A 26956-nucleotide genomic window follows, 5' to 3' on the forward strand; every position below is an offset into this window, starting at 1 on the left:
CATGTCCATAAATATTGGCTTGTTTGTTTTCTTGGATGCATTAACAGAGTGGGGAATAAGATTATTAAGGCAACTTCAAATTTGATCTTTGTTTAGGTAAGGTACAAAGAGGAGGGAGCTGTTGGTATGAGTTGATGGTGATAGACTGAAAACAGTGGGTGTTTGCCCTTATTAGAGTTGTCTGTCTTATCCAGCAGATGGCATTGAAAATGTACCTGCTGGTCTCTCTTCTTGCTAAGCACTGCCTTAACTGAAATCCAAAATCCTACAAGCTGGACTCTTCCCTTTGGTGCATAGCTGCAGATCACTTCCTAATGAGGATTTTGAGTGGCCCCTACCTGCTGGATAAAACAAAAGACCTGCTGCTGGGTTTCCAGAGAGGGCACAAGTTGTTCAAGCCAGTGGCAACATCTGTCCCAGTGATGGGCATGTCATAGGCTGGTGACAATAGGAGTTTATAGGCCTTTTGCATGTGTGCCAGTGAGAGGAGGAGAAATGGTGAATGTTAATGATTTTTAGGGTGGGTATCACCTAGTTTCCCATTAAATTATGAGGAAAGTGGGATGTAGACGTTATTGTAATGATTCAAATTGTATGTGGTTACGGCAGCGAAACTGGTAAGTAAAAAATATGTTCTATGAATGAATATCAGTTCTGTAGCACTTTATGTTTGTTTCCTGTCTTTTCAGTACTCTTTTTATCTTTATTCTCTTTTCAGTAAATAATTCTGATAATTTCTGTGCAAGCACTACAGTGCTCATGCAAGGTAGTGTTTCATTACTCCTAAGAAGCCAGATAATTTGAAAAAATTTGTAAAATTTATGGATATGAAACACAGCTAGCTTGTAGAGTGAGTATGAATGCATGTGTAACATGGCCTTGTCTCATATTGTATTTTGTTCTGCATTTTGATTGTAAGTTAGCAACATCCATATTTCAGAGTATTTAGAGCACAGCAGGAACTAATGACCATTGCTACCTTTCTAGAACCTATGAGATTAAAAATGCCTAGTGGCTGCTTCATTTCCCTTATATCTGAGGGACCTGAATACTTGTTGAAACTGGAGCTTTTTACTCCTCCTCCAGTGTCAAACTAATTGTGATCCCTTTTTTGATGATTTGTGTTCTGTTGCTCATTTAACCTTGTGACCAAATACGTTTGACTCTCCAGTAAGTCCAAGCTCCCAAGCCATAATCTAAAAATCTTCTTCCATTTTTTTTTGATATAAGACTTATGGAATAAAACCTTTCCTATATATCCACACAGTGTTTATCCAAGTTTTATAATATATGTTTCTCAGAATCTTTTACTCTGATCTTATCAAATGTTGTTTCACTCACAAAGATGAGCTCCATATTTTGAATGTGATCAAGATCTCCATACATTTCTACACATACTTCACTATTTGTATCAGACCATTTCTCCATTTTCTTGTCATGTTTTTTCTTTGTTGTTCTGATGTTCTGTATGTTGTGGGTTTTTACATGACTTTAGTGTTTCTGGATGAAAAACTTGCTGTTCGTCAGAATTGTCTTGACAAATCTGTCTGAAGTTACTGGAGAATTTACTCAAAGTAATTGGGTTTTGTGAACAGTTGATGAATATGACAGGATTTAATCGTGTTTTGCATGTGCCCCTCAAACCTCCTGAGCTCCTGGGATCATCCAAAATAGCCAGGTCCCCAGCATGGTGAAGCTGAGCAAATTGTTCTTCTCCTGTATGTCTTCAGGCTTGAGTGAATCTCCAAGTCACAGCAAATTATTATGCTATCTCCCACCTCCTCTGTTTGAATTTAATAATTGTTTATGCTTTACACTCTGTATTTCTGCATAAGATCTAATAATCTTTTCCCAGAAAGGAAATAAGTCTCATTCTCGATTTTGTAACTTTGCATACTCTGTCACTCCAGGCAGTATTTTGGTAGGAATAATTTTGTGATAGTGGGGTATACACTATTCACTTCTAGAGAGCTGCTTATAAATCAAGAGTTTTCTTCATGAGAGTGTGCAGGGAAAAAAAGAGGATTTCTTTGAATTTGAAAAGTAGTGCAGTTGTTATTTTACGTCTCTTCAATTGAGAAGATAAATTGAAAATTCCTATTGACTCCCAATCCTGAAAAGAATGAGAGGGGAAAAAATCAGAAAACAAATAATGGAAGTTTGTCAGTTTAAAATTAGCAAAAATAAATGCTTTCTACATAATGATTTGATGTGAGACTTTCTGCCACACTGGGATTATTTTTTTTTTAGACCAAGTACTTAGCAGCAATTGAAAAGGAATCAGGCAATTAAATGGACTATTAGAACATTTTTAGTTAGAGCAGAAAAAGTCTAAAATAAGCAGGAAATATCAGCTTCTTCAGGATATAAACCAAGCATTTAAGAAGAAGAGGAATCTTTGGGTAATAATTATTCCATATGTCTTCATAATGTGGCTCCCTAATTTATCTTTTCTTGTGGTACTTCTGATCTTGGGTGCAGCCAGACAAGATGTCTGACTGGGTAGATTACTGATCTACCCTGCTCTATCAATTTCTGTACTCATTTACAGTTTTTATGACTATAGAGCATACAGATTCCTGTTTAATAGAAAATAACATTTCTACAATCTCTTTTTGCAGCCAGTCATAGATCCTATTTATATATAGGATTTCCTATACAGATTTTAGTCAATGGTATAGAATGTAAATTCTGAGCATGCTCTGAGTTGCATCTCTGGACAGAACATCATTATTAAACCTTTTTGAAAGTGTCCCTGGTGGCGGCTCCATAGAGCAGGTGGCCGGCGTGGCACAAGCACACAGAGTCAGGAGCCTGTGTCTTATCAGGCCATGTAATCTAAAAATCACTCAGCCTGTTTTTGTCTCCTGGGGAAATGATGACGGTGACACAGGACTCTTATGCTAAAAACTAATTGTTAACCTGCAGAGGACGTCATTCAACACAAATCCTAACAGAAAAGGGCTGGGTGATGGATGTTTCTGGGTAGCAGGCCAAGGTCTCATTTGGTTTTCAACAGATAATTCTCTGGGTTACCCCAAGTTTTCATGTATAGTACCTGGGTTACTTGAAAATAAAGAACACATTAATTGAAAAATAAAAAGCTTACAATTTATGTTTATTAATGTATGCATATAAAACTGAAAGGAGCAAATAGTTCCTTCCCTGTCTCAGGGCATAAAATGCCCTCATTCTTGCCTATGGTGCTTGGGTTTCCTGGAACATTAAGCAAAGCAGTGGGAAGGCAGAGGGTTAAGGGCAGGGAAACTGCTGAAAAGGAATACAGTGAGTAAGCAGTATATGGGAAAGGAATGTGGGATTTCATATACATCTGTTGATAGAAACATGGCCTGAAGATCCAGGGAAGTGATCCATCTGCATCTGCAATGCCACATCCAGTGGTGTCCTCCATGCCCCAGCATGGAGAAGACATTGGTAAGCTGGAGGGAGTTCAGTGGAGGGCACCAAGATGGATCAGGGGCTGGAGCACTTATCCTGTGAACAGAGGCCAAGGGAAGAGGGCTCATTCAGCATGGAGGTGACCTCACAGGGACCTGATAGCTGCCTGCTAGGACGAGCAGGGAGGTTATTTGAGAGGATGGTGCCAGGCTGTGGGAGCACAAGAGACAGTGATTGTAAATTGACGCAAGAGTGTTTCTGACTCGAATCAAGAGAAAACTTTTCCACCATGGAGCAGTCAAGTACTGGAAGGATTGTCAAGAGAGGTTTTGCAGTCTCCATGTATGGATGTTTTTATGGCTTGACTGGATAAAGCCTTGAGAGTTTGTCTGCTCTGAACAGAACATTACCTGGAGACCTGCCAAGGTTCTATCAAATCAGAATGAATCCCTAATTCTGTCCAATTTTCTTTATATGATATTGTACTTTATACCTTATTTGATCTGTTCTCTTCTGGTAGATTAAATTTTCTTCACTAAGCACGTTTTCCTTGTATCCTTGTTTTATTATACCTCTTCTACTCTGCTGTACCTTTCTAACTCTAAATACATCTGATAGTTCCATTGTCACTGGATCATGAAGTCTTCAGAGTTCTCCTGACTTCCCAAGTTTCTTCAGTGCCCTTCAACCCTCAGAGCAGTGTTCCCATTCACCAAATCTACGGAGACTCTTCATGGCCATCTTCATGGCTATCTCCGTGGCAAAGCAGAGGCACTGCCTTCTGCTTTTTGTTTCTGAGCTGTCTTGTAGAAGGTTTGCAGTCTGCTTTGCTGCAGTGTCTCTGTTCTTTATGCTAGTAATGGATGACAAACAGTTCTGTGCTCATTAAAAGCTAGCAGTGTGGCTGCATTCAGCTTTCATAAGAGAAGTACCTAAAGGTAGACGTGGCCTCAGACCAGTAGTACGCATGGACTGTAAATAAACTTGAAGGGATCTTTGGAAGCTTACTGGGCTACTCTCAGAAGACCTTCTGGAGCAAAAAATACTGATTTTTTTTTGTTTGTTTTGGCTTTATTGCTGGGTTTCAAAAAACAGGAGTTTCTTCTGTCCTGTACTCTCAGGAGATATCTTCAGACTCCAATACCCTCTGGTATCTTAAAATCTGGTATTTCTGGTATCTTAATATCTTCTTCAAAACTCATCGATACTAGAAGCATGAGGGTGTTTTTGAAAAATGTTCTCACATTTACTTGTGAGTCTGGCAGCGTATCTTTTTGGATGTATCTTTTACATCTCATCTTTTACAGTTGAGCCTTGCCTAGTTGCCTTTAAGCTCATTAGCAGCTAAATTAATAATAACTAACAGAATCTCCATTGTTTATATTTTAATACCCATTCCAAATAGCCTTGAGTGGTATTACAATTTTGTTGTCATATAAGTCAGGTTAACTCTAGCCATAGATTTTCTGAGTAATAACAGCTTTTCCCTATTCATTTGAGCTTGACTCTATTAGCATTTGAATGCTCTAAAAACTGTAACATTTCTAAATCAGTGGATGCCTTCAGATGTCTTGTGACCAGCTTGGAGTTGGTAAAGTTGGTTTTGAATTTCCTGAATCCTCTTCTGGTCTCTCAGATACTCCTTAGCTCAGGGTATTGCTGCCAGAAGAGTATTGTAGTGGGCAAAGCACATGAAACTTATCAAGTTAAAATAACTTAAATAGTATAACTATAACTTAAACTGCTGGAGTAAAGCAAGCAGTGAATATACTGGGAAGGATGAGGATAGGGATAAGGGTAATTGTTACATGAAGTACCTTTGATTCATGCAAAGGAAAGAATAAAATGATGGAGGCAGTTGTGAAGGTTTTCTTCTGCAGCCCACAAACTGCATATTGCTGTTCTTCCATAATTCTGTCTTAACAGAGCCTGAGACTTTGACCTTGGAACACTAAGATTTCAGTCTTTTGCATAGATATATTTTTGCATATATCTTTGGCCATCCAGACTTTTTCCTTGGATTTTTGTAAAGTTTGGAAGTCCATGTAATGTAATGTGTTGTATGAATTAATTGCAAAAGGAATCTTGGTTTAATTCATGTGTAAGTCAAATAGTATTTTTCAGTCAAAGGTCGTGAATCTTCTTCTCATAGGGACCTTCAATACTGATAATGCATTGTTGTGTCAAGGGCTGCAGTCATCTAAACAGAAAAATGTTGCAATAAGGAATCTTGGGATTAGAAAACATTTTAAAGATTTAGTCTGCTCTTTAAAGTAAAGACATACTTCTGGACAAATAAATACAGACTGCTGTATTACAAGCTTCTTTGATCTAGATATCTCTCTGCACTAAGTTTGTTGATGGAAGTTAAATTTAAAAATTCAGTTCTTCTTCACAGTTCAGGCCATTAGCTAACCTATTGACGAGGGCTAGTTTCTACCTTTTGAAGGTCAAGGAAGCTGTACTGTTCTCGATCCAGCGCTGCAAGCCTCCCTGTAAACAAGCCTTGATGTCTTCTGATTGGATTTGTGTGCCCTGGCTTGCATAACCATACAGCTTGTATCCCTGCGTTATTAGCCAAAAGGAATATAGGGACTTACATAATCATTACACGATTATTTTTCAGTAACTGTACTGTAAATATGTAATTCTCTCTGCTCCTAATAACTCTTAATCCCTCTGTTTCTATTGGCTCCTGAGGTCAGATTTGGCCATGGCCTCCATGCCCTGGCCACTGATAAAACTTGAAAAAATTGTTACTCTCAGGGTTCACCTGCTTTGCTCCCAGCAGTAAATATGTGTTCCCCAGCACAGGCAGGGGCACTGCATTGTGGTACACCATGTTGTGGAAGCGTGGGCAGCCCTTCTGCCTCCGTTCCTTCTGAGAAGGGTCCATTCACCTCCAGAAACCTTTCATACTTGGCTCCATGTGTATGTTCGGCACGGAGCTCTTTGCTGAGCTTCTTTGTATGTTTTGTGACCAAGAGTTCTTGAGCGAACAGTTTCGATCTCATTTCTGCATCCTGTTTGAGAAAGAAGATTCTTCCATGAGATCCTGTGGTGAGAAAATCTAAATTATTAAGAACTCCTGATCCACTGCAGGTGTTGGAAGCCAGGAAGAGATTATTTTCCTTTTGGTGCAAGCAAATAGACAAAGGCCCTTTAGGGTCCTTCTTGTAAAAACATGGCCTTATTCTGCTGTTTGGTTGTGATATCTGTGGGATTTGATGGTCAGCGCTCTCCCAAATTGTAGCTCTTCCAGTGATAATTTATGCTAGTAAACTATCTTTCAAGTATATTTGAAAATATCCTTAACTTTGATGCAAAATTGCTTTTCTTATTGCTTCTAATATTAGAATTATAACTCAATTTTTTATTTTAGGTTTACAAAAAATACTTGAAAATCATTTTTCTGTGTTAATTAGCTTCATGAGTCAGTGCCTGGTCTTAGGTCTCGGCATTTTTGGCATGCGAAATTTTCTTGTGTATTTGACCTTAGCTTTATTCCAGAATAAATATTTTAAGCTGCTAGTTGTGTGTAGTTTGCTGTTGTTGTTGGTTTGGTTTTTTTTGTCTTTGGTCTGAGACTAGGGGACAGCCATGAGGAGCACTGAGAGAAGTGAAGTGTAAAAACCACAATTAGAATTGCAGTGCACAGGTGTCTATAGATCTTAGACAATTGCCAAGCTATTTGTTTCTCAAATGATAGGGGCTTTGGCAGTGTATTTTGGAGAATAAAGGGAGCAGAAGGCCTTCCATTTGCATGTTGGGGTTGTGGGTTTTGTTGTTTGGGGCTTTTTGGTTTCCTTTTTTTTCAAATCCTGCTTCAAATTCTTCCAGACTTGATATCTTTACAGAACCAGCATATTGGATGGTTGAAAGTGATCTACTGTGGCTGGGGATGCAGTTTATAACTGCCTTCAGAAGAGGAATCAGCATTGAAGAATAAAAATTTCTTGCATAGCAGCTTTTCTTTGAGCATCAAATTAGGTCCTGTGGTTTAAAAATCTGAATGCCAGCATTGAAAATAAGATGACTTATAATAATATTAAAAAAGAGTGACTTTAGCATCAAGGTTATGGGTGAGTTCTGCTGCAGGCCCTTGAGGATCTTTTTGAGAAGAGAGGCGTCTTAAATCTCTATGGTAGTCATACACAAAATATTATTGCAATGAAAAAATAGTGAAGTGAATAAGCAGCGGCTCACAGTACAGGATGCTTGATGTATCAGGAGTCCTAGTGTTCACTGTATTTTGCAATTTAATGCACAATAATTTTTTAGTTCTGTATTTCTGTGTGCTCCACTCACTGTGTTGGATCTGTATTCTTAGGATGTGAGGTTCCATTAAAAAATAAATAATAATCGCAGCCCCCGCTCCCCCCACGTACACTCATTTTCTGTAATATGGTAATGATATCACCGTAGCAGTAATTACGGGTCATCTTCATTTCTTTCATCTCTGCTGGTTCTGATGGCTTCATTCCTTTGACGGAGAAGATTTGGCTCTGGGTGCTGTGATTATTTTGTTAAGCATTATTCGAATAGACAGGAGTGAGAGAAATTAATCAATCCAAATGCAATTAGCATCATGTTTAACCCAGTGATGGACGTCTCAAGGTGAAACAGCCAGGGGAGTTTCAGACATTATTATTCAATCCAGTGGCTCTTATCTAAATTATAATCAAGAGGTTTTTATTGGCTTTGCAGAGAGAAGATGTAACTCTTTCCCTGCTTTGGGAGTCAGAGAGATCAGATCTTTGGCCCTACAAGATATTGGCTGCAGGCAGCTCCTAGAATTGGGCGGTACTCTAAGAGTTTACTGTAATACCAGGGTCACTCAGGACAAAACACCTACACATCCTAGTATCTGTGGCCTGGAACAGAAGTTTAGTAGCTCCCTGGTCATTGGCAGGGTTGTCTTTCCCCCTTGCTTTGAGCGTTTTCGTTGACTGACTTTTCCCATCTGTATGTGAATGAATACTGTTTGTAGTTCTGCCATTCAGAACTCTGTGAACACCACATTTTACAACTGAATGCAAACAGAATGGTAACCTCCTTGCAGGTAGGGAAATCTAGTTAGGAGAACAAGGTAAATTATTCTGCAGGGAAGGAATCTAATTTTTCTTAGAGCAGATATAATTTTAGTATTTATTGATAACAATTTATTAATCTGCAGGATTTATGATGATAGGATTTATTAATCTGCAGCAGGTCTGTTATCAGTAGATAATCCTGAACGATCTGAGATCTCTTATCAGGTATAAGATAAAACATGAATACTATATGTGGAGAAAAACAAGGTGGAAGGAGGTCACGTGAGGATTTCATAATTCAGGAAAGCATTAGGTATTTGATTACAATTCTTAAGGCTCTAGCTAACACTCACTAAACTGTTTCAATGGTTTAAAACTTTATCAGTCTCAGCTATTCACCACTTCTCTGTCAGAGAGGACTGTTCCATAGCATACTGGGAGGAGCAGTCCATGTGCTTGCCTGCTCCTATTCACACCTGGCTTAGTGCAAGCTTTCACCCTCTTCAGCATTTCAAAACAAGCCATGCCAGACTGTGAGGTACATCTGACATAAGGGCACATTCTGCTGTCTCATTCACCAAGGGAAGGACGCTGATGTTTTGTACCAAGGGGGTGTTATTGTTTAAAAACGCTGCAGCAAGACTTGACAGCTCATCTTTCAGAGCCTGAATTCTAGCACAGTTGCTGAATCCTTTCGCATACATCTTATGCTGGTTTTGGCTGGGGTAGAGTTGATTTTCTTCACAGTGGCTGGTATGGGGCCGTGTTCTGGATTTGTGCTGAACACAGGTTGATAATAGAGAGATGGTTTTGTTATTGGTGAGCAGAGCCAAGGCCTTTTCTGCTTTGAGTACTGCCACGCTGGCAAAGGGGCTTGAGGTACATGGAAGGTTCTGAGGAGACACAGCTGGGACAGGTGATCCAAACTGACCAAAGGGATATTCCAGACCACATGGCATTGTGCTCAGTATATAAAGTGGGAGGGAAAAGGAGGCGAGAAGGGATGTTCAGAGTGGTGGTGTTTGCCTTCCTAAGTCACCATTATGTGTCATGGGACCCTGCTCTCTTGGAGATGGCTGAACACCTGCCTGCCATGGGAAGCAGTGAATCCATTCCTTGTTTTGCTTTGCTTTCTCTGTTAAACTGTCTTTATCTTGACCCAAAAATTTCCCAGCTTTTACCCTTCTGATCCTCTCTCTGATTCTACTAGTGAGGGAGTGCGCAAATGGCTGCATGGGCCTTGGTTGCTGGCTGGGGTGAAAGCACAAGAATCTATACTAAGGCTGTGACCCCATCAGTAAGGTGGAAATTAAATCACTGTATGCTTCAAGAATATTGTAAGGCTTGATAAACTCTGCGAGTGCTTTGATACTGATTCCTGAGAGATGCCATGGTAATGCAAACTTACTCCACCTGGAGGTTTACGCTGGTTCTGTTGTCTTACCTGAGGAATGTGTTTCAGGAGTGTTAGGTAATTGCAGCAGTCTTCAGTGTCAGGGTTTCAGTTCCCGAAGCACAGCTTGGAGTGTCTGCATATGCCAGTTGTACCTCCAGTGAAGGTGACTGACCTTGACTGACCTTGTTTTCACTAGTCACTGCTCTCCTGAGATGGCAGTTCAACCCTCTCTGAAATTGGGCTTGGGGTAGCATTCACTGGTAAGTATTTGTCAAAGTCCAACAGTCTTCAACTAGCAGTTCATATGACTCTTTTATTAGGAAGTAGACAATAGATAGCAAAGTAATTGAAGCTCTTCCTGTGAAGAAAGAGGTGGGAGCTGGTGCCAGCTGGTGATAGGATTTTGGGGCTCTGGTTTGAGGTAGATCTGCAGGGACCAGCTTCTATCTGACAGAAGTTCAGATTATGTTGTCTGGGTAATAGTATTCTCTTGGTCTTGTCTATCATATGCCTCTTCTTTCTTTGAGAGCTGTTCAGTAATAATGCCAAACATAAATATTTTTGCTGATTTTAAATTACCTTTTTGCCTTCAACCCTCATTCCCTGAGTTATTTTGTTATTTTCCTTACACATGCAATATTAGTTGAGCCCAGCTATAAAATACGACTTTGCAACTGGCTTCCACAAGTTCAGTCAAGCAAAGCTCCCACAGTTGCTCACTGTGCAGGTTCGTCTAGGCCTTTTTTATGCCATGCCAACTAAGAAAAAGAATCATTGTGTCTTCTTATCCTAACATTGTATCTCAGCACATAAGAAATCATTTCTGATGTAACAGACTCTTGTGATAGGTTAAAAACCAGAGAAATGTTCTGCTGTCTTTCTGCAATTCATATTCTTTGCCATAAAATGGTAATTTGCATTGACAGTGGTTCAGAAATAAACCTTTCTAGTTTTGTTTTCTATGTAGTCCAAGGACACAGCAGTATTTTGACAGTGCGTTATTAGTACTTTAAAGGAATCCTTCCATGCTGAAAAACAAGTTCTTTAGTTACCATAAATACAAGGGAATGGGAGGAATAACTGATAAGGTAACAAAGTATAACAGTGCCTAAAAGAGCCTTCTTGTAGGCAAGAATGTAGCATTCAAAATGTGATACTGCAAGACATTTCAGAGCTAAAAACATTAATTGCATTGCTGCGTTTTATTAGTAGCAAGATCTTTAGATTTCAGCTAGGCTATATTTTCAGGTCAGAGAAGGATCACAGTCAAATTTGTCCCATAAGTTGTACATCTGGGAGAGAAGCTAAGAAGTGCTTCTTTAGCAAGTGACTCTGTATTAAAGTACCTATAATTTGAAGATAGTCACAAGCTTTGTTTTGAGATTTTTAGATAAACCCAGAAGTAGTAAGCAGTGAAGGTATAATGTTCATGATAAATGTGTGATAAATACAGTTAGTCACATATATCTTTTACATAGACTTTACCCCCAAGTGTGTTGTGGATATATTTAAGTGTATATTATGTTTAAAAAGTGTGCACGTATGTGTGTTGCTTAGGGATTCTCCTGGATGAAAGTTGCTTATGTAAGTATAAATCACTGTTTTCCTTGCTGATTTTAAAGCAGTAAATCCTTCCATTATTTCCTGGCTATCCAGACCTTGTGACACAGTATGCCCTGTGCTGTCATATATGTGAGAAGGCTTTTTATGGGGAGCAATCAGGCTGGACCCCAATCTCCAGTGCAGTGTTTTTTTCTAATTAAATTGTCAGTGGAAGGAATATCCGGAACAGCAGTTTTCATTTTCAATCGAGGAAAAAACATTATGAGTCTTTGTCATTTGATTAAAAGTTACTTAACCTTTAAATTGCTACAGATGTAAAGATAGCTCTGAGTTTCCAATGTAATCGCCTCCAAGTTAAAATCAGGAAAATCTTTGTGTAATGAAACCCATATGTCATAGTGAAAGGATGCAAAGCACTGGCAGAGTGGGCTGCTCTAGCAGGAGATTCTACACCCAATCTTGTTAACCAGGACTGCTTTTGGTAATCCCTCATCTCCTCACTTGTAGGAAATCAATCTGTACTACTGAATCTCTTCAACCAGCAACTACAAAATTTACTGCAGAGAGGCAGCTTGGGGACAAGTGTAGTAAAAACAGAGCCTGAGGCAACAAGGCTAAATGTGGGATTGAGGGATTGAAGTTCTAAAGAGGAGATTATATTAAACCTTATTCTGCTCCCCTATCAAGTAGAAATGTCTCCTCCTCCTTTCAGCCCCAGCCTTTCCTATCCAGTACCTGTTCTTGAGATCTGCTTGGCAGATCCTGCCAGGCAGCAAACTTAATTCCTACAGTAGAGCATTCTCTGTTAATTATGATAGCCTGATAACATTTTTCAATACATTTATCTGAAGGAGTTTATTCAAGCACTATTTCCAGAGCAACCAGTGCTGATATCAACTTAAAGTGGTTTTTTCTGTGGAGTTCAGTGTCTTCCTTCTCCCTAGTAGGTGAGGTTAATTTGTATCCAAGCTACTGCAATAGTATCCATTGTTGATTTTTCTATTGTAGTAGATGCACAGGGTAGGCAAGGTTGTAAATCGTGACTTGTCATGCAGATTCATGTTTCTGTTTGTGCTGCGCAGCCTCTGTAGTTTGTGTCTTCTGGTACAATGAAACCTGTGCTCAAATCCTCTCTTCCCTTGAAGTCCGTGGTTTAAACTACCATTGTAAAGAAAAAAATCCCTGAGGTTTTCAATATAGTTTTGTCCAACCTTTTAATTAAAAACCCACCTCTACTATTCAAATGGCTTCTGCTGGTCCCTTGGGTAGTTGCCTAAAGCTGGTTTTACTATCTCTCTTGGCCTACAATTGTATTTAGAATGTAGGAGATGGTTTCTTCATTCACAAGCTCTTCCCTCACTCCAGCAAGCTCCCTAAGACTCCAATGGAAATTATATTCCCATTAGTAACAAATCATTTCTCAGAAGTAATACTGAGCAGAGAAATCAGTTTAATATTAGAGCCTTTTACTGTGCAAAATCCATCAGATTGTACTCCAGCACAGATGAAAATGAAACAAAGGTGAAGGAATAGCCAAGATGTTTGAACACAGTACCATGCAATAAAAATTTGGCCTGTGTTTACCAGCAGTACATTGAACTGTGGTTCTTGGGCAGATAAGGGAAGCAGCTGAAGCAGGGAAGACAAGACTGTTAATGCTTGTGGAAACTTGCCCTTAGTTTGGCTGTGGTTTTTCTGTCAAATGGGTATGTTACTTCCTGGCCATTTTCATACATATACAAAGATAAAAGGTCCTTTTTCTTTCTCACTTTGGCATCATATCTTTAAAAATAAAGCCCTGCTGCAAGCCTGAGTCTGTGAGGAGACGAGGAATACAGAATAGCAGAAGGCTGTCTCCTGCTCCTAATGGGATTTTGTAGCAGCATGTGCGAGTTTGTTTCAGAAGTCAGAAATGAACAGATGTTGGTATAAATTACCTCTGTGTCTGATGTCTTGCAAATTAAAAGCGCGGTTGGCATCACTAAACAATTTCACCAGGTTGGGGGGGGAGGCGGGTGGTGATTATTGTAGCAGGTCGGTAAGAATCTTTAAGCTGCAGCAGAACAGGATAGCAAGGATAAAGGAATGAAGAATAAAATGAGAGGTCTGTGAATTAATCAGAAATGTTAACATCTCCGATGACAAGTGAACAGGCAGGCACGTGCTCTTGGAGCAGCCTCCAGCCCACAGTAATTTCACTCAGCGCACAGAAGGAGTCTATGCTCTCTGCCTGATTTATGGGGTGCAGCCCTCTTTGGGGGAACAGAATTGTCATGCATTCGTATATCTCCTGTATGGGACTTGCACTCTGGAAAACTTTCCACTTCATCAACTGCAGTTCAGCTTATGTGCTTTTCTTGTTCAGAGTGTTTTAAAACTGTGCACTATTGTTGGGGCAAGGCAGGGAGGTGTCAGAGAACTAAGTACTAAGAATCTCTTCCAAGGTGAAATTTTAAAAATCTTTCAGTTTTATTTAGTCATGTTCTTTGTGCATAACAACTTAGTTCCTGACAAAATACCAATCTACTCTGTTCTTCTGCAGCACCCTCTATCCCTTGTCACTTCAGCAGCACTTAAAACATAGGGGTTATCTTGGGGTTGGGGAGGCAGAGGTACAAATGAGTACTTTTGTAGTAGTTCATGCTGCAAATCAGAAGAAGGATCCCAGGTGATATAACTCACAGCTGGAGGTGTGAGGCAAGTAAATAGTGTGCAGTGATCTGCTTGAACCTGCAGCCAGTCTGAAGCATGTTCCACTCAGGACAGTGGACTTTGCAGCCCACAAGTATCAGTATGTAACAGACAGGTTATGTACTTTTACATACAGTTAATTGTTTTACAGGGATTTTCCTGATGACAATACCTTAAGATAAAATCTTGTGTAAAGAAATTAGAATGTAATAATTTAAAGAAGAGGCTTTAAGAGACAAATTATAACTTTTATGTAAACAACATCAAAATGTCTTTATCTGAGTGCACAGAGTATTGTAAGCTGCACATTTTTATTACATTTTAGTTCTGTTCTGACAGATAATCAATAATGTCAAAAGAAAACCCAACATCAACAAATCCACCTCCAGTTTTTATGCTAATTTTAATTTCTGATGTTTGTCTCAGTAGAGAAGTCAGGAATTGAATGGATAAAACAGAAAATTAATTCCTATCTCCTTCTAGACTGTCTTTGAGGCTAGGTGTGGGAAACATGCATGCTTTCAGCATTCCTGTGAGTAAAACCCTCTGTGTTTTGATGCCTGCCAGTCCAGCACAAAGCTTACACCTTTATTGAAAAGACATGGAGGGGCACCAGTGGGAAGATTGTCTTTCTCCAGGCATTATTTGCTAATGGTGTTATCTTCGATGCATTGTGTTGTTATTGCAAGACAAGAATAGTATGAGGGCTGCTCTGCCAGCCTGTGATCTTGTGGGTTCTCAAGTCAGAAATGTCTCATGCAGAAAAGTGGCTGTGTAAACCCTGCTGTAGTACAACTACCAGAGATTGATGGTACCGAGAGTGAGAGAGAGACATATAAGCCTTTCCTTGCTGTATTAAACACCGAAGGACTGACAACACAGAGAGAAAGAGAAGACCAAAGCTCTATAAACTTTACTTTATTACCCTATCCATAGATGAACTGCATTGAAGGAATAAAAACCCCATTATATTACAGCATCCAGGGACTGACACTGCTGAGAGAGAGAAAATGCTGCCTAATTTCTGTTGAAGACCACATCATCCAGGGACCAATAATCCTGAAACAGAGAGCGTTCCATAATCTCTGACAGATTATAACATACAGGAACAATTTTGCCAAGATAGAGCAATGGAGATTTGGATTTCACCATTCAGAGATGGATAGTACAAAGAAAAGGAGGTGCTGCAAGAGCATAATGCAGTAGGAATAGAAAGCATAGATTGTATGTAATGAGACAGCCTGTGGGAATTATTGCTGAGTTTAGAAGATTCCAGACCCTGCCTGCATTTGTAGCATGTCAGGAAGTCAAGTTGAAATGCAGTTTTTTTTATTTTCTACTTCAATAGATAAATAATTCTTAGTTTTGGTACAAGCACAAATCTAAATGAATTTCTTATCCTATGGTTAGAATACAATTTTTAAATAAATTGTACAATTGTTTGAATTTCTTGGCTTTTTCAAAAATACTGATTTCTTTTTCCTCCCTTGTGATTTCAGCTAGAGAAATGACTCGAGGGAAATTCCTGAACATCCTAGAGAAACCTAAAAAGTAGCTGCATCTAGCGTTTGGACGAAAATACCCCAACTAGGTAATTTTATGTACTGTGGATCCAGATGAAGCTCAGAAAGTCTAAGAAGAACAAAGCTCTTGCTCTAGACCTTCAGAAGCAAGCACCTCTTTTGCTTCCACAGCTCATCTCTTGACAGAAAATGTACGATACGCAGGGGTCACAAGGACTGCAGCTGGTTGCACTGGGATTTGGAGTTCATTGGACCATAGGATGTCCAGCAGGAGGACTCGGCCATGACGTGCTGTGACACAGTTCCCTGTTCCATCAGCAGTTCAAAGTGAACAGCCAGTGTCCTTATTCAGCTGCTCCCAGCTGCTGTTTAAGGTACACAGCAGATCTGACCCTGGCCAGTGTCCATCATGGGGCCTTGACCCTTTTGTGTGTCTTTTGTCTTAGATGCATCGGTTTCCTGTGTGTGACGTCTGTGCTGAAGGATTTGAGCATAGTTTGGGGTGTGGATTGACCAGGGGCACTGGCTCAGCAGAAACATGTGCTTTTAGGGTAGACGTCGAGTGCAGTCTCTGCAGTAGATTCCAGTTGTTCACTGCCTTCAGAGAAGCACGTCTGGTAGTGCAAGGAAGATCTCCAGACCTCCGGTGTGTCAGGACCTTCATTTCACCGCTAGCGGTTCTCTAAGTTAAACTGAAACTACCTGACCACAGGGAGTAAGTGTTACTGTGTCTCAAGGAATATATCCTCACAGAAGCTTTGGCCAGTACACAAAGAAACAGCTTTGTCAGTCCTCTGCAATTCTTTGCTTCTTGCAGGGCTAGAAACTGGAAAGAGTTGTAAAGATGAGAGATGGTAATCTTTTCAATTATCACTCCAAGAAGTGGCAACAGGACTGTTAGCCACATTGTGAAGATGATCTGCTTGTAAAGGATCTCAGCATTTCTGAAAATAATGTTTTATGGTATTTTTAATTGCTTATGAACCAGCACCTCAAAATGTTCTTCTCCTACAAAACCAGAATTTTTAAGATAGAAACTTCTGTGAGCTGCTTCCTTTCAGAGCACTGTGATTATGGTATAATGCCCTTTTCTTCTGTTCATGCACTTCTACATATTCACCTCTTGGAAGAGATATAGAGCATGTTCAGGCTTTTTTGTTTTATTTAAGAGAATGATATTTTTTATTCCATCTTCTTTCCTTTTCCTAGAAAACAACATTTTAAGCATTAGTAAATATGTTCTTTTTCAGGATACAACATAATGTTGAAACATAACAATGTTGGTTTTTAGCATGCAGGCTTTTCAAAATATGTCATTTCTCAGGCTGTAGTCACGTATGAGAGGAGAAATTATTTGGAAATAGTACATGTAACAGGCTCTCCTTACAGCACTGCATTTTTCTGGCTTTGCAGAGAGAGGAGACTCTTTTGGGGTGCATGTGCAATAAAGAGGGGGCAATTTTTTTTATCAAATTGACTTGTGAGTTTTACTGAATTGATGGTGATGCTTTGGTTTGTGGTCTGTGGTTTTGGTTATTGCCAGTCAGAACTAGGCTTGTTTTGGACAGCTCTGGTTAACTAAGTTTAAGAAGTTAAATCCTACATCCTGGAAAGACTCTGCACAAATTTAGAAATAACAGGAGCCTGATTTAAGACTTAACAGAGTTATTTCTGTCCTTCACCATTTATGCAGAGCTGAGCTCTGCAGGAACTCCATCCCTGTAGAACATGAGAATAAAGACAGATGAATGAGAAGCTGAAAGTGGTATTTCAGCAACAGAGAAAACCCGATGGTGCAAACTGATGTTGATGTAGCTTTAAGCACTGAATTATAGATTTGGAATGCAAATTTAAGTTTGTATACTATATATGAAATACATGTACACATATATGACATAATGGGATACTTCATCTGTATCACCAATATTAGTTCGTGCATTTTGTAGAGGTTTCTTGGTCTAACACATTAAGGAGTTGAGATCTGAAAACAAGATATAGGAAAATATATGAAAGCCTGTCCTGGAAGTATATGTGTATTTTCTGATATGTGCAGTAAGAAATTTCAAACTCTAGGTAGTTTTTAGTTGCATACATATGTTGAAAAAAAGAAGAATAAGAAAAATCTCCTTTTATTATACACAGTAATCATCTTCTATAGGGCAGCCATTAACATATGCTTTAGAATTGTAATGTTTTTTGATTTTGTACTTATCATCTGTAGGAAGGGGTCAGTGATGTTCTTTTTTATTGGCAATATTTAAATGTGTTTTTGTGTGTTAGCCAGAGAATTTTTTTCTGTCTGTTACTGCATTTTGGTTTAATAATATGCAACTGCAAACCTCAGAGGTTTGTCTGGGTTTCCAAAACAGCCCTCTGAGATGCAAAAGCTTTTGCTTGGCCACTTAGGCAATACTATTCCTCAGACTCTTCTTCACTTACCTGCATGACACCACCTCAGGGTTTGGCCTGTGGATGTTCCATTCCCATCAGTAAATAAATATTTGTCCATATCCAAATGCTACTAAGGGTTTTCATACCCTTTTGAACCCTGTTTTTTCCTTCCGTGCTATCCTTCCTGACATCATGCAGTTATCTATACAAGAAAATCCAAGTGACTTTTTTTACTGATGGGAATGAAAAGTGTAAGAAAATCAAGATTTGGTAATATTAATCAAGCAGATGCATCATTTTATAAAGTATTTTCATATATTGGTATATTAGATGTTAGTTTATTGGAGGTAAACTCAATATTTATTTGGTTCCTTTTAAATGCCAGTATTACACACATTCAGATATAAAGGCTATTCACTTCAGTCTCGCACTATCAAATGCTTTGTTATCTAATCCAACTGAGAAGAAATTCTTGTTTATTATGTTAACCATTATCAAAATAAAAGTCTATGTGCACTGGCAATTGAATAATGTGATATTCCATTTAACTCAGTGTTTTGCCATTACAAAATCAACAATTTTGTAACAGTCCTGTAACTCACAGTTCTCAGCTTTGATTATTATTTCCCTCAAAAAAACACCTAGAAATGACAATTAGTGAAAATAGACTAATCTGTCTTGGAGGTAATGTTTGAATCTTACTCTGGTTTTACTCATTTTTATATTATGTAAAACCTTAAGGTGCTATTACAAGTCAAATCACAAGCCAGTCTTATCTGTAATCTTCTCTTTGCTTATAAACATTTGTAGAAGGATAGGGAAGGATATAAACAAAAGGCTTACACAGTGATTTTGCATTAGAGTAACTTAGACAGCATCCAGCAATCTGTTTTAGTTGAATCTGGTCCACAGTAGACCCTACCCTCCATAAATTTGTCTTAGTCCTAATTTGTCTGTACTTCTGACCGAAAAATGCCCCAGGATAGTGAGTTCCATAATTCAGTTATACAAAGAAAGGTTAAAAATCAAAACAAAAGAAAAAAAGCTGGGTGGGGGGAGGTTATTTTAAATCTGCTTACCTGATAATTCCTTTTGAACCTTTCATTTTTTTATTGTCAGGAACAGTTTGGATTTTTTCTTCTTTGCTGTCTGTGCACTACTCATGGTTTTTCAGGTTCTACTATACTTTTTGTTCCGTGGTTATGTTCACCTTCCTTGTGTTCACAGTGTTCAATGTTCTGTCCTCTATTACAGCCTGAGCTGGCATAATCAAAATTGCGGAGTACTCTTAGTGCAAGCATACTTTGACGTGTGGATGTCCTAATTGCAGCTTGTGTTTTGTTACTCTGCTGTTTTCTTTCACAGCATTGGGGCCTAAATCCTGTTTTGAGTATCCCTAAGAACAGGATCATCAGCTAGATTTGCAGCTGATCTCATCCACTTCACCTACAGTAATTAGTGCTGGGCAAACGATTTTTCCAAATCACAATGACAGTGATGCCAACCATTCCATGCTGATGAATTGACACCTGGCAATTCCATCATCAGCCTATGCAGGATGGGAAAAAGGTAAATTTCATCTTTGTCACATGGTCTGAAATCCTGGCCTCCTGGCCTGCCACAAGTTCAATAACTTCTCATAAACATTCTAAACTGATACAACCAAAAGAAAAAGACAGCTTGCAAATGACTGTTGCAGAAAGTCCACAGTAATGCATACGCTCCCCTAGAACCAGCAGTCATTCAAAACCACCAGAGATACAGCCTCTGGTGTAGCACTTCAAGCATCTTCACATTTGAGTTTCTCCTCGGTAAGAATCTCAGGCAACAAGGGTGCTTGTAGTGGGAAAATGTGTCACATCTTTGAGTGAACTATCTGAACATGGCATGCAAACTTGATAGAGCATGAAAATAATCCTCTCTTCTTAGTGTTGTACCCCCATCTTCATATGGCAGCCTGTACTGACACTTCTGAAGACATTATTAAATAATCTTTAGTAGAAGATGATAATTCATTGAAAGACAGTTTTCTGGAAGGTTGTCTATCTTCAGCCCAGGAAAATTATAGTTGGACAGAAACTTCCCATAGAGCAACAACTCTGAGCTGGATAAAAATGATTAGAAGAACAAATGCAGATATTGTAAACACATTTCTGTTATCCCTATAGCAAATCCTTCCCACCACAGAAATACCAAAACCCACACCCACTCTTATGTGCACATCCCAGCACATACATCAGCCAGGGTGCCAGATACATCCAAAAGGTATGGCATGTGTGATGCCAAATATACATTGCCCTGATAAGAGATGCACCTTGGTATTTTTAGTAGGCAAGAAAAGAGGGGAAAAAAAAAGACAAAATGAAGGGTAAGGAAATGAAAAAGACTGGATCCTTATGGATTTACATAATGCTATGCTTCTTGGAATCAAATCTATTCTAGAGACACGTTATTTCTGCAAGCCAATCTTCATATCAGTGCTTTGAGTTTCTTTAAGGAGGATGTGAAATGCAATATTCTGAACTCAAATCATTGTGGCCAATCATAATGTCCAACAAAGATAGTTAAAAGGTTAAGTAGCCAGAGATCCAGACTGATCCAGTTGTTACAGAGTGTAATCCACACTGTGCATAGAATAGGTGCAACAATGCCAGTTTTATTTAGATTGTGCTAGATTTTGAGCATGGCAGGATCCCTTCACATCTTGACTTCATCATCCACTGAAACTGCTGGTTTTTAGACTTGACCTTTTCCATTGTGTCTCTTTGAGGAGGATGACTGACTCCAGGCAGCTGATGAATGTACAGAATAGGCGTTTTCTTGTTGGGTTTGTGTGGTTGACCTCTGCCCTGCCTGCTGATTCCTATAATACAGATCAGTGACCAGTGAAGCCAGAATGCTCCCTGCCTGTCTCTGTTACAGACACCTCAGTAAGGAACAGAAAAGAGGAAGAGGGCTGAGCTTGAAAGCCCTTACTTAATTGCTAGTAGAAAAAATGGGTAATAAGAATGACCTTGCACCTTATTTATTGACCAGATCTCTGTGAGGACAAAGTACTTGACTTGGTTCTGTATCACTTGAAAGGCTGGCTCTGTGGCCCATAGCTGATGAGTAGGCGTAATAATATAGGGTAATTAAATTTTGTGCTTGCAGACACTAATATGTGAAGAAGGATTTCCCTCTCAAAAATAGCAGGCTCCATTTTCTTCATAATCACAGAATTTTAAGCTAAACTTGAAGCAGCAGAAATTTGCCATTTGCTGTCTTCTACTTAGTACAACAGCCCAAAATGCAGCAGGCTGTGTATGAGAAGGCAGGAATAGAACTCACCAGCTACATGGGAATGAGGGACAAGAGACCAGCAGAGCAACCCAAGTGGGACCAGATGCTCAGGCTGCCTGGTTTTGTGGCCTTCAGTTTGTTTTCCTCTCTCTGTATTAAGGTAACTTCTTAATTATAGCTAATTTGTATTTATTTATATATGTATATTGATTGTCCCAAATTGCCCTTCTGAGAAAGCAATGGCACCTGTCATTTCTTGTATTCTGCATGGATCAGCTTGTTTCCCTTAGATTTTTCCCCCTGCTTTGTACACTGAAGCCAAATAGCACATGTAAAAACGGGACAAATTGGTTCTGTTGAGGCCCGTTGTGGGAGGAATCAGGGTGAGCCTGGATTTGCAGAATCAGTTTGTAATTTGCAGGATCAGTTTGTAATCAGCTGCACAGGAGGCAAATGGATCTGCAGGCCACAAGTATCCTTAACAGGATCAGCTGTGATATTTTGCTCAATATGAGCTTGTAATCAAAAATTAGGGAAAATGTTTTGCTGAAAAACACTTGGTTGATGATGGTTTCTGAAGAAAGTGTTGAAAATTAGAGGGACTGTGTCTTTCTTTGCCTTGTTTTGATAAGAGCGCTTGAGCTAAGGTCTCCTACCCACCTCACAACTCATGGTTTTGATATTTTTGTGGGAATCTTTGGAAATGTGTCCTGTGATACCACCCAGCATGATTTCCTTTCCATGAGAACTGATAGGATCTTGTTCACACACATGCACCTTCCCAGCCTGAACTCTGGGGCAGACCCATTGCAAGGCCTCACTGGAGAAAAGCCCCAGTCTAGTGCAGCATTTCTCTAAGGGCAGCTCGCAGCAAGCCCCAGCAGAGACTTGAGGCCAATCTTTGCAGTCAGACGTTTGGTTTTGATGGCGCATTTCTGTGTGGAAGCGCAAGTACCTGTGTACCGCTGGAGATGACATAAGTCAGTCTGGAGAGCTGGATTCGGGTTTCCACCATGCAGGTGGACAGTGGAGAAAGGATGGAGAAGGCCCATGTCCCCTGCACCGTGTGGCTGATGTCCAGCTACTGGCCCCGTGCCACGTAGCTGGGCCCCAGTGCTTGGATTGCTTTTCTGGCTGTTTCTGCCCGTCCCCCTTCTCCTGCCGGTGCCTGAGAGGCGGCTCCCTGTCCGTCTGCGGCGCAGGGAGTGCTGGCTGCCGCTCGTTAGAAGAATTCCCCCAAGTCAGACCTATGGTACGAGCCGTGTGAAGCGGAAGACAATTAGGGGCTTATTAGTGTCCTGGGGAGACGTGTAACTTGTGTTGCTGGGACTTACCAAAACAGCGAGAGTCTTACCGGCAAGCTCCAGCCGAGAAAAGACTGAGGGATTGTCTCACCTAATTACGGGGAATGGGCCTCTTTGTGTTTGTGATTCGGTACGGTTGTCCGATCGCTTTTCTCTGGCTGCTGGCTCAGGCCGAGCTGGAAGTGTGCTAATTAGAAGAGAAATGGACGTAGTGATCCTGTCAGCTCTTGTTACCGGCGTGGACAAAGCCGAATATTATTCTGAGGCAGTGTTTTGTGAGTGTCCCTCTTCCAGCTCTCATTAAGGGCAAGGTTGGTGGACGGAGAGGGGACTTGACCACATGGGTTGGCTAATGGAGCACAGTTACCGTTACTGTGCTAATTAACGGGCTCAGGAGGCAAATGTTTCTCCAACCAGCAGTCCCAGCAGCTGCACCTGGTGCTTCCAAAACCCAACCATCTCGCTGGGCAAGCCAGGCAAACACTGTGTGTACAGGCAGAAAGGGGGTTATGTATGATGCATCCATCAGCCATCCAAAAGTGCAGAAACAGTAAAATGGCCATCCGAGGGATGGAAAGGACATAGTGCTGCAGTAGCAGCCGGTCAAGCTCCAGCAGTTGCTTCTTCCCAGTGACCCTTCACATAGAGGACAATGTGCCAGCTTCTGTCCCTGGAAAGTGGGTAGCAAGGAGAGAGCTGAGGAATTGCCAGGACCTTCAGGTGATATCAGGAAAGAAATCTGTGAGTTGTTATAATCAATACATCTCTCAATGTGGCCAGCAAGGGGAAAGCTAGAAAGATGAGAGGTGACATGGACGTGAATCAGACTATCCTGCTCTGTGTTGTAGATGCTTATGGTCTGAGGTGAAAAGCAAGATGTACATACCTATCAGAATGATTGTTTTGCTCCAAAAGGCAGGTAGGCAACACTGAAATGATGCACAAAAGTTAATGTAGGTGAAGATGATGACCAAAGGAGCCACAGAAAATGCTAAAACCAAAATGTATGCTTTCATGCCTTTAGCCTGAAACTACTACAATGAGAGTAAAGAGAGGGACAGCAGATAGTGACCTACTACAGAGGGAGCAGAGAGGGACAGAAGACAAAGCAAGAGCCAGAGCAGGTCTGTAGTGTCACAGCAGCTGAGATGGCCTCAGCAGAAGGGAAGAATAGTGTGTGCTGAGGAGGTTTAGTGGATGTAAGTAGTTTTATTAACTCATCACACAGACTTTCATTTTAATACATAGGTGTTTTGTACACAAAGTAACTTGCATGAGTTTACTGCTGGTTGATGTTTCCAAAGTTACGGGAATGTATTAGTGATTAAGTCTGATTTGGATGTTATTATCATTCTAAAGGTCCTTTGTATCTTTGGGCTAAATGTAGTAAAACATATAACTGTGTCTTAAACCTTTTGACTTGCTTTCTCTCTTTTAACAGTGTACTCATTGCATGAACTCAGGCATGCCTGGGTACTGTTTTCAGACATTTTTTGTCAAGGGTTAAAGTGCAAGAGGTTCCCTCTTTAGTTTCTTGGGTTATTTTTTCCTGGTGGTGAAGCTGTTTCAGCAGGAGGGTTTGTGTCCTTCCAAGTCTCCAGCAACAGTCTCCTGTCATCTTGGATGGAGCTTAAACTCTGCCTTGTGCTTGTGCCTCCTTCTTTTTTCTGTCTCCAGTAGCTGTGAACCTAACAAGGATAATTTTGCCATGGCAGGATGTACCCTATGTCCAAGCCCTGCAGTCTTGCAGAGCTGTAAAAGCCTTTCCCTTTTAACTGGGGTTCAATTCCTACAGGCTGCTCTGATGGCTTGAATCTTAGGAGTCTTGATCTTTGGAGCCTGATCTCCAAAGAGGGCTTGAGAAGTATCTTCTCCGCAAAGAGGTTTATTCTAGAAGGAGGAGATGTATAATCCTCTTACTAAAACCCAGAGAGGAAAGGAGAAAAGCTTTATTGCTCCTGCCTTACCCCAGTGAGCTGGCAGCTTTTATGCTGCCTCACAAATAGAGAGAGGCAAAGATCTGAACACAAGCACTCTACCTGAGCTGAGGCTCTCTTGTGGATGCTCAGTGAAACCACATCTGCACTGCTTTCCAGTGTCACAGCAGAACAGTTTCTGAAAAGGAAAAACAACTGCCTGTTACACCGTGTGGCCACTTCAGTCTTGGTCCAAGGAGGAATCACAAATCACTGGCAGAAAACTAAAGACCATCACACCCATCTCCATTTTTGTGCTCTGGAAGCTCAGGGCTCAGGTGGCTTCCTTGTGTAAAGGTTGTGACACTTACCATATTGGCCTTCCTCAAGAGATTGGGCTTTAGTGGCAGACACCAGGAGAAGACACACTGCTGGTTTTGCCAATTTATCTGTTTCTTTGCCCAAGGAAGTATTGGTGTCCCTGCTTGTAACACCTCTATTTGACTGGCCTGCCATCTTGCTGTATGGATAATATGTCAAATTCCTGACTTCCAAAAGCAAATAAAGATCCACTGAGCATAAAAAAAGCATTGGTTTTTTGTCCTTGTGAGGATGGCATTCTGATAAAGAATATCCATCGTACAGATTAGCAGTACTAAAGAACATTGTGAAGACAGGTGAAAATATGCAGATGGAGGGAAAGGCTGCCAGGGCTTCTTGCGGCCTTCACCGAGACCTCCTGGCGTTCGTGTAACACTCACCAGTTGTATGGTACCAGGCCAGTGGCTGGAGTGGGGTTTGGAGGACATCTCTTGGGCAGTCTAGGTTCTCAAGTGCACTACTAACGTAATTTAATTCATGGTGACCTCAGCAAGTATCAAAGCTGTGCTGTGCATCACAGAAACACATAATTAGGTGAATATTTCTGTCCTCGGGAGGTTATAAGACGATGAAACAGTAAAAGGATGGGAGAGGAAAAGATGTCACGATGTAAAAAGTCTTGTTAGAGGTTACCTAGCACAGTTCAAATCCCGTAACTTCTTAGCCACAGTTGAGTGACCCTTCCACTGCTTCCCATCTGCTTTGTTGTTTCATTAAATAGATGTGAGTTTTAAAGTAAAGAAATAAATAAAAATGCAAATGCCTAAGCAACCAAGAGATATAAGAAATTTAAATAACAATAAATTCTGGTGCAATGCCAGACATTTTAATCTTTTTTTAAAGACCTGTAAGAACTATTCTATGAATTTAATTTTTGTATGACTGTATGCAGTATTAAAGATTTGAGAATTTAAAAATAGAACTCTGAAAATAAAGGTTTCTTACAGCACTGTTAACTGCCATAGTGTGCACAGTGTACACACGTATTTAGGAGGAAACTATCAGCATTACAGAGAACCTACAAATAATTATAACATCTTCACTGATGTAGAACACTTCTTCTGACCTTGCTGAGCCTTTTGCACTCAGGCACAGAGGGTGTAAGTGCTACTTTGCAGATTTCGTGCAATTCCACTCTTGCTCAGTCCAAATGTTTGCGGACGAACCAAGGCAGGAAAATATTTCCTAGTTTTTGCCATGTTGGAAATCTTGCTATTGCCCTGATGATCTGTGGATCTGATCCTGCCTTCACACAGAACATTATTAAAATGATCACTGCAGCTCTCTAGGGAGCTTAAAACTATCTTCTCTAGCAATAGAGAGATCATTTTTCTCATGCACTTCAATAATTTGGAGAGAGAGGAATTTGCTGCAATAGCTATTAGTGTATCCCATTTGTGTATGCATCTGGGTAAGGTTTACAGGAATTTTACTAGCAAGTCTCAAAATGTTCTTAGCAAATTTTTTTTGGTGGGAGAGGACTGTGGAAATAAAGTGATATGGAAGAAAGAAAAATGCAGGTAAGTGAGAAGAATTAGGGAATTAGAAATAGGAACTTAGAGGACAGGAGACCAAGATAGGTAAAAAAGTACATTTTGAAAGACAGCAAGGCATGGGCAGGAGGTTGAAGCAAATGCAAAGGAGTGAAGGAGGCAGACTGTTACAAATGCAGTACTAGAAGAAAAACAGTGAAAAAATCAGAATACAAGGGGAGGAAATAGGAAGAGGTGGTGGTTTTCAGCAAGAAGGAGGTCAGAAAAAAGCAGAAGTTTCATGAGCAGTGGCACCAGCCAAGGAAGTGTGGTTTTCCTTGTGGATGGGTCTCTCAAGACTGCCTCGTGTGTGGATTCTCTGATGCCTTAGGGGAGGTATGCTCACACCTCAGCGAGGGCAGGCATTGGAATCCTTTCTTAGCCAATAACGTAATAAAATGTACAGAAATATACAGAAAATGCATTGCCTACCTGGAAAGTTGTCTGAAATTAGCCTACAGGTTCAAAAGTCATTTGGACACCCATGTACACCTGTGGATGGATGCTAAGACAGATGATTAATAGCTGAAGTTACAAATGGACAG

General features: G+C 40.2%; 1 protein-coding gene across 2 annotated transcripts in view; it reads left to right on the forward strand.

Moving 5' to 3' along the window:
- The window catches only part of LIN52 (lin-52 DREAM MuvB core complex component), a 61016-nt gene that overhangs the window by 22995 nt on the left and 11065 nt on the right, over positions 1–26956 (forward strand). The window contains exon 6 of one of the 2 annotated variants that reach the window (XM_063398977.1): positions 15582–25085. The exons of the other annotated variant lie outside the window; for it this stretch is intronic. Coding sequence (XP_063255047.1) covers positions 15582–15637 — 56 coding nt within the window. The 3' untranslated portion in view covers positions 15638–25085. Of the gene's footprint in view, positions 1–15581; positions 25086–26956 lie in introns of those variants that run through there. 2 annotated transcript variants of the gene reach the window in all.

Source organism: Prinia subflava, chromosome 5, assembly GCF_021018805.1.
Source record: "Prinia subflava isolate CZ2003 ecotype Zambia chromosome 5, Cam_Psub_1.2, whole genome shotgun sequence".
In the NCBI taxonomy this organism is placed as follows: Eukaryota; Metazoa; Chordata; class Aves; order Passeriformes; family Cisticolidae; genus Prinia; species Prinia subflava.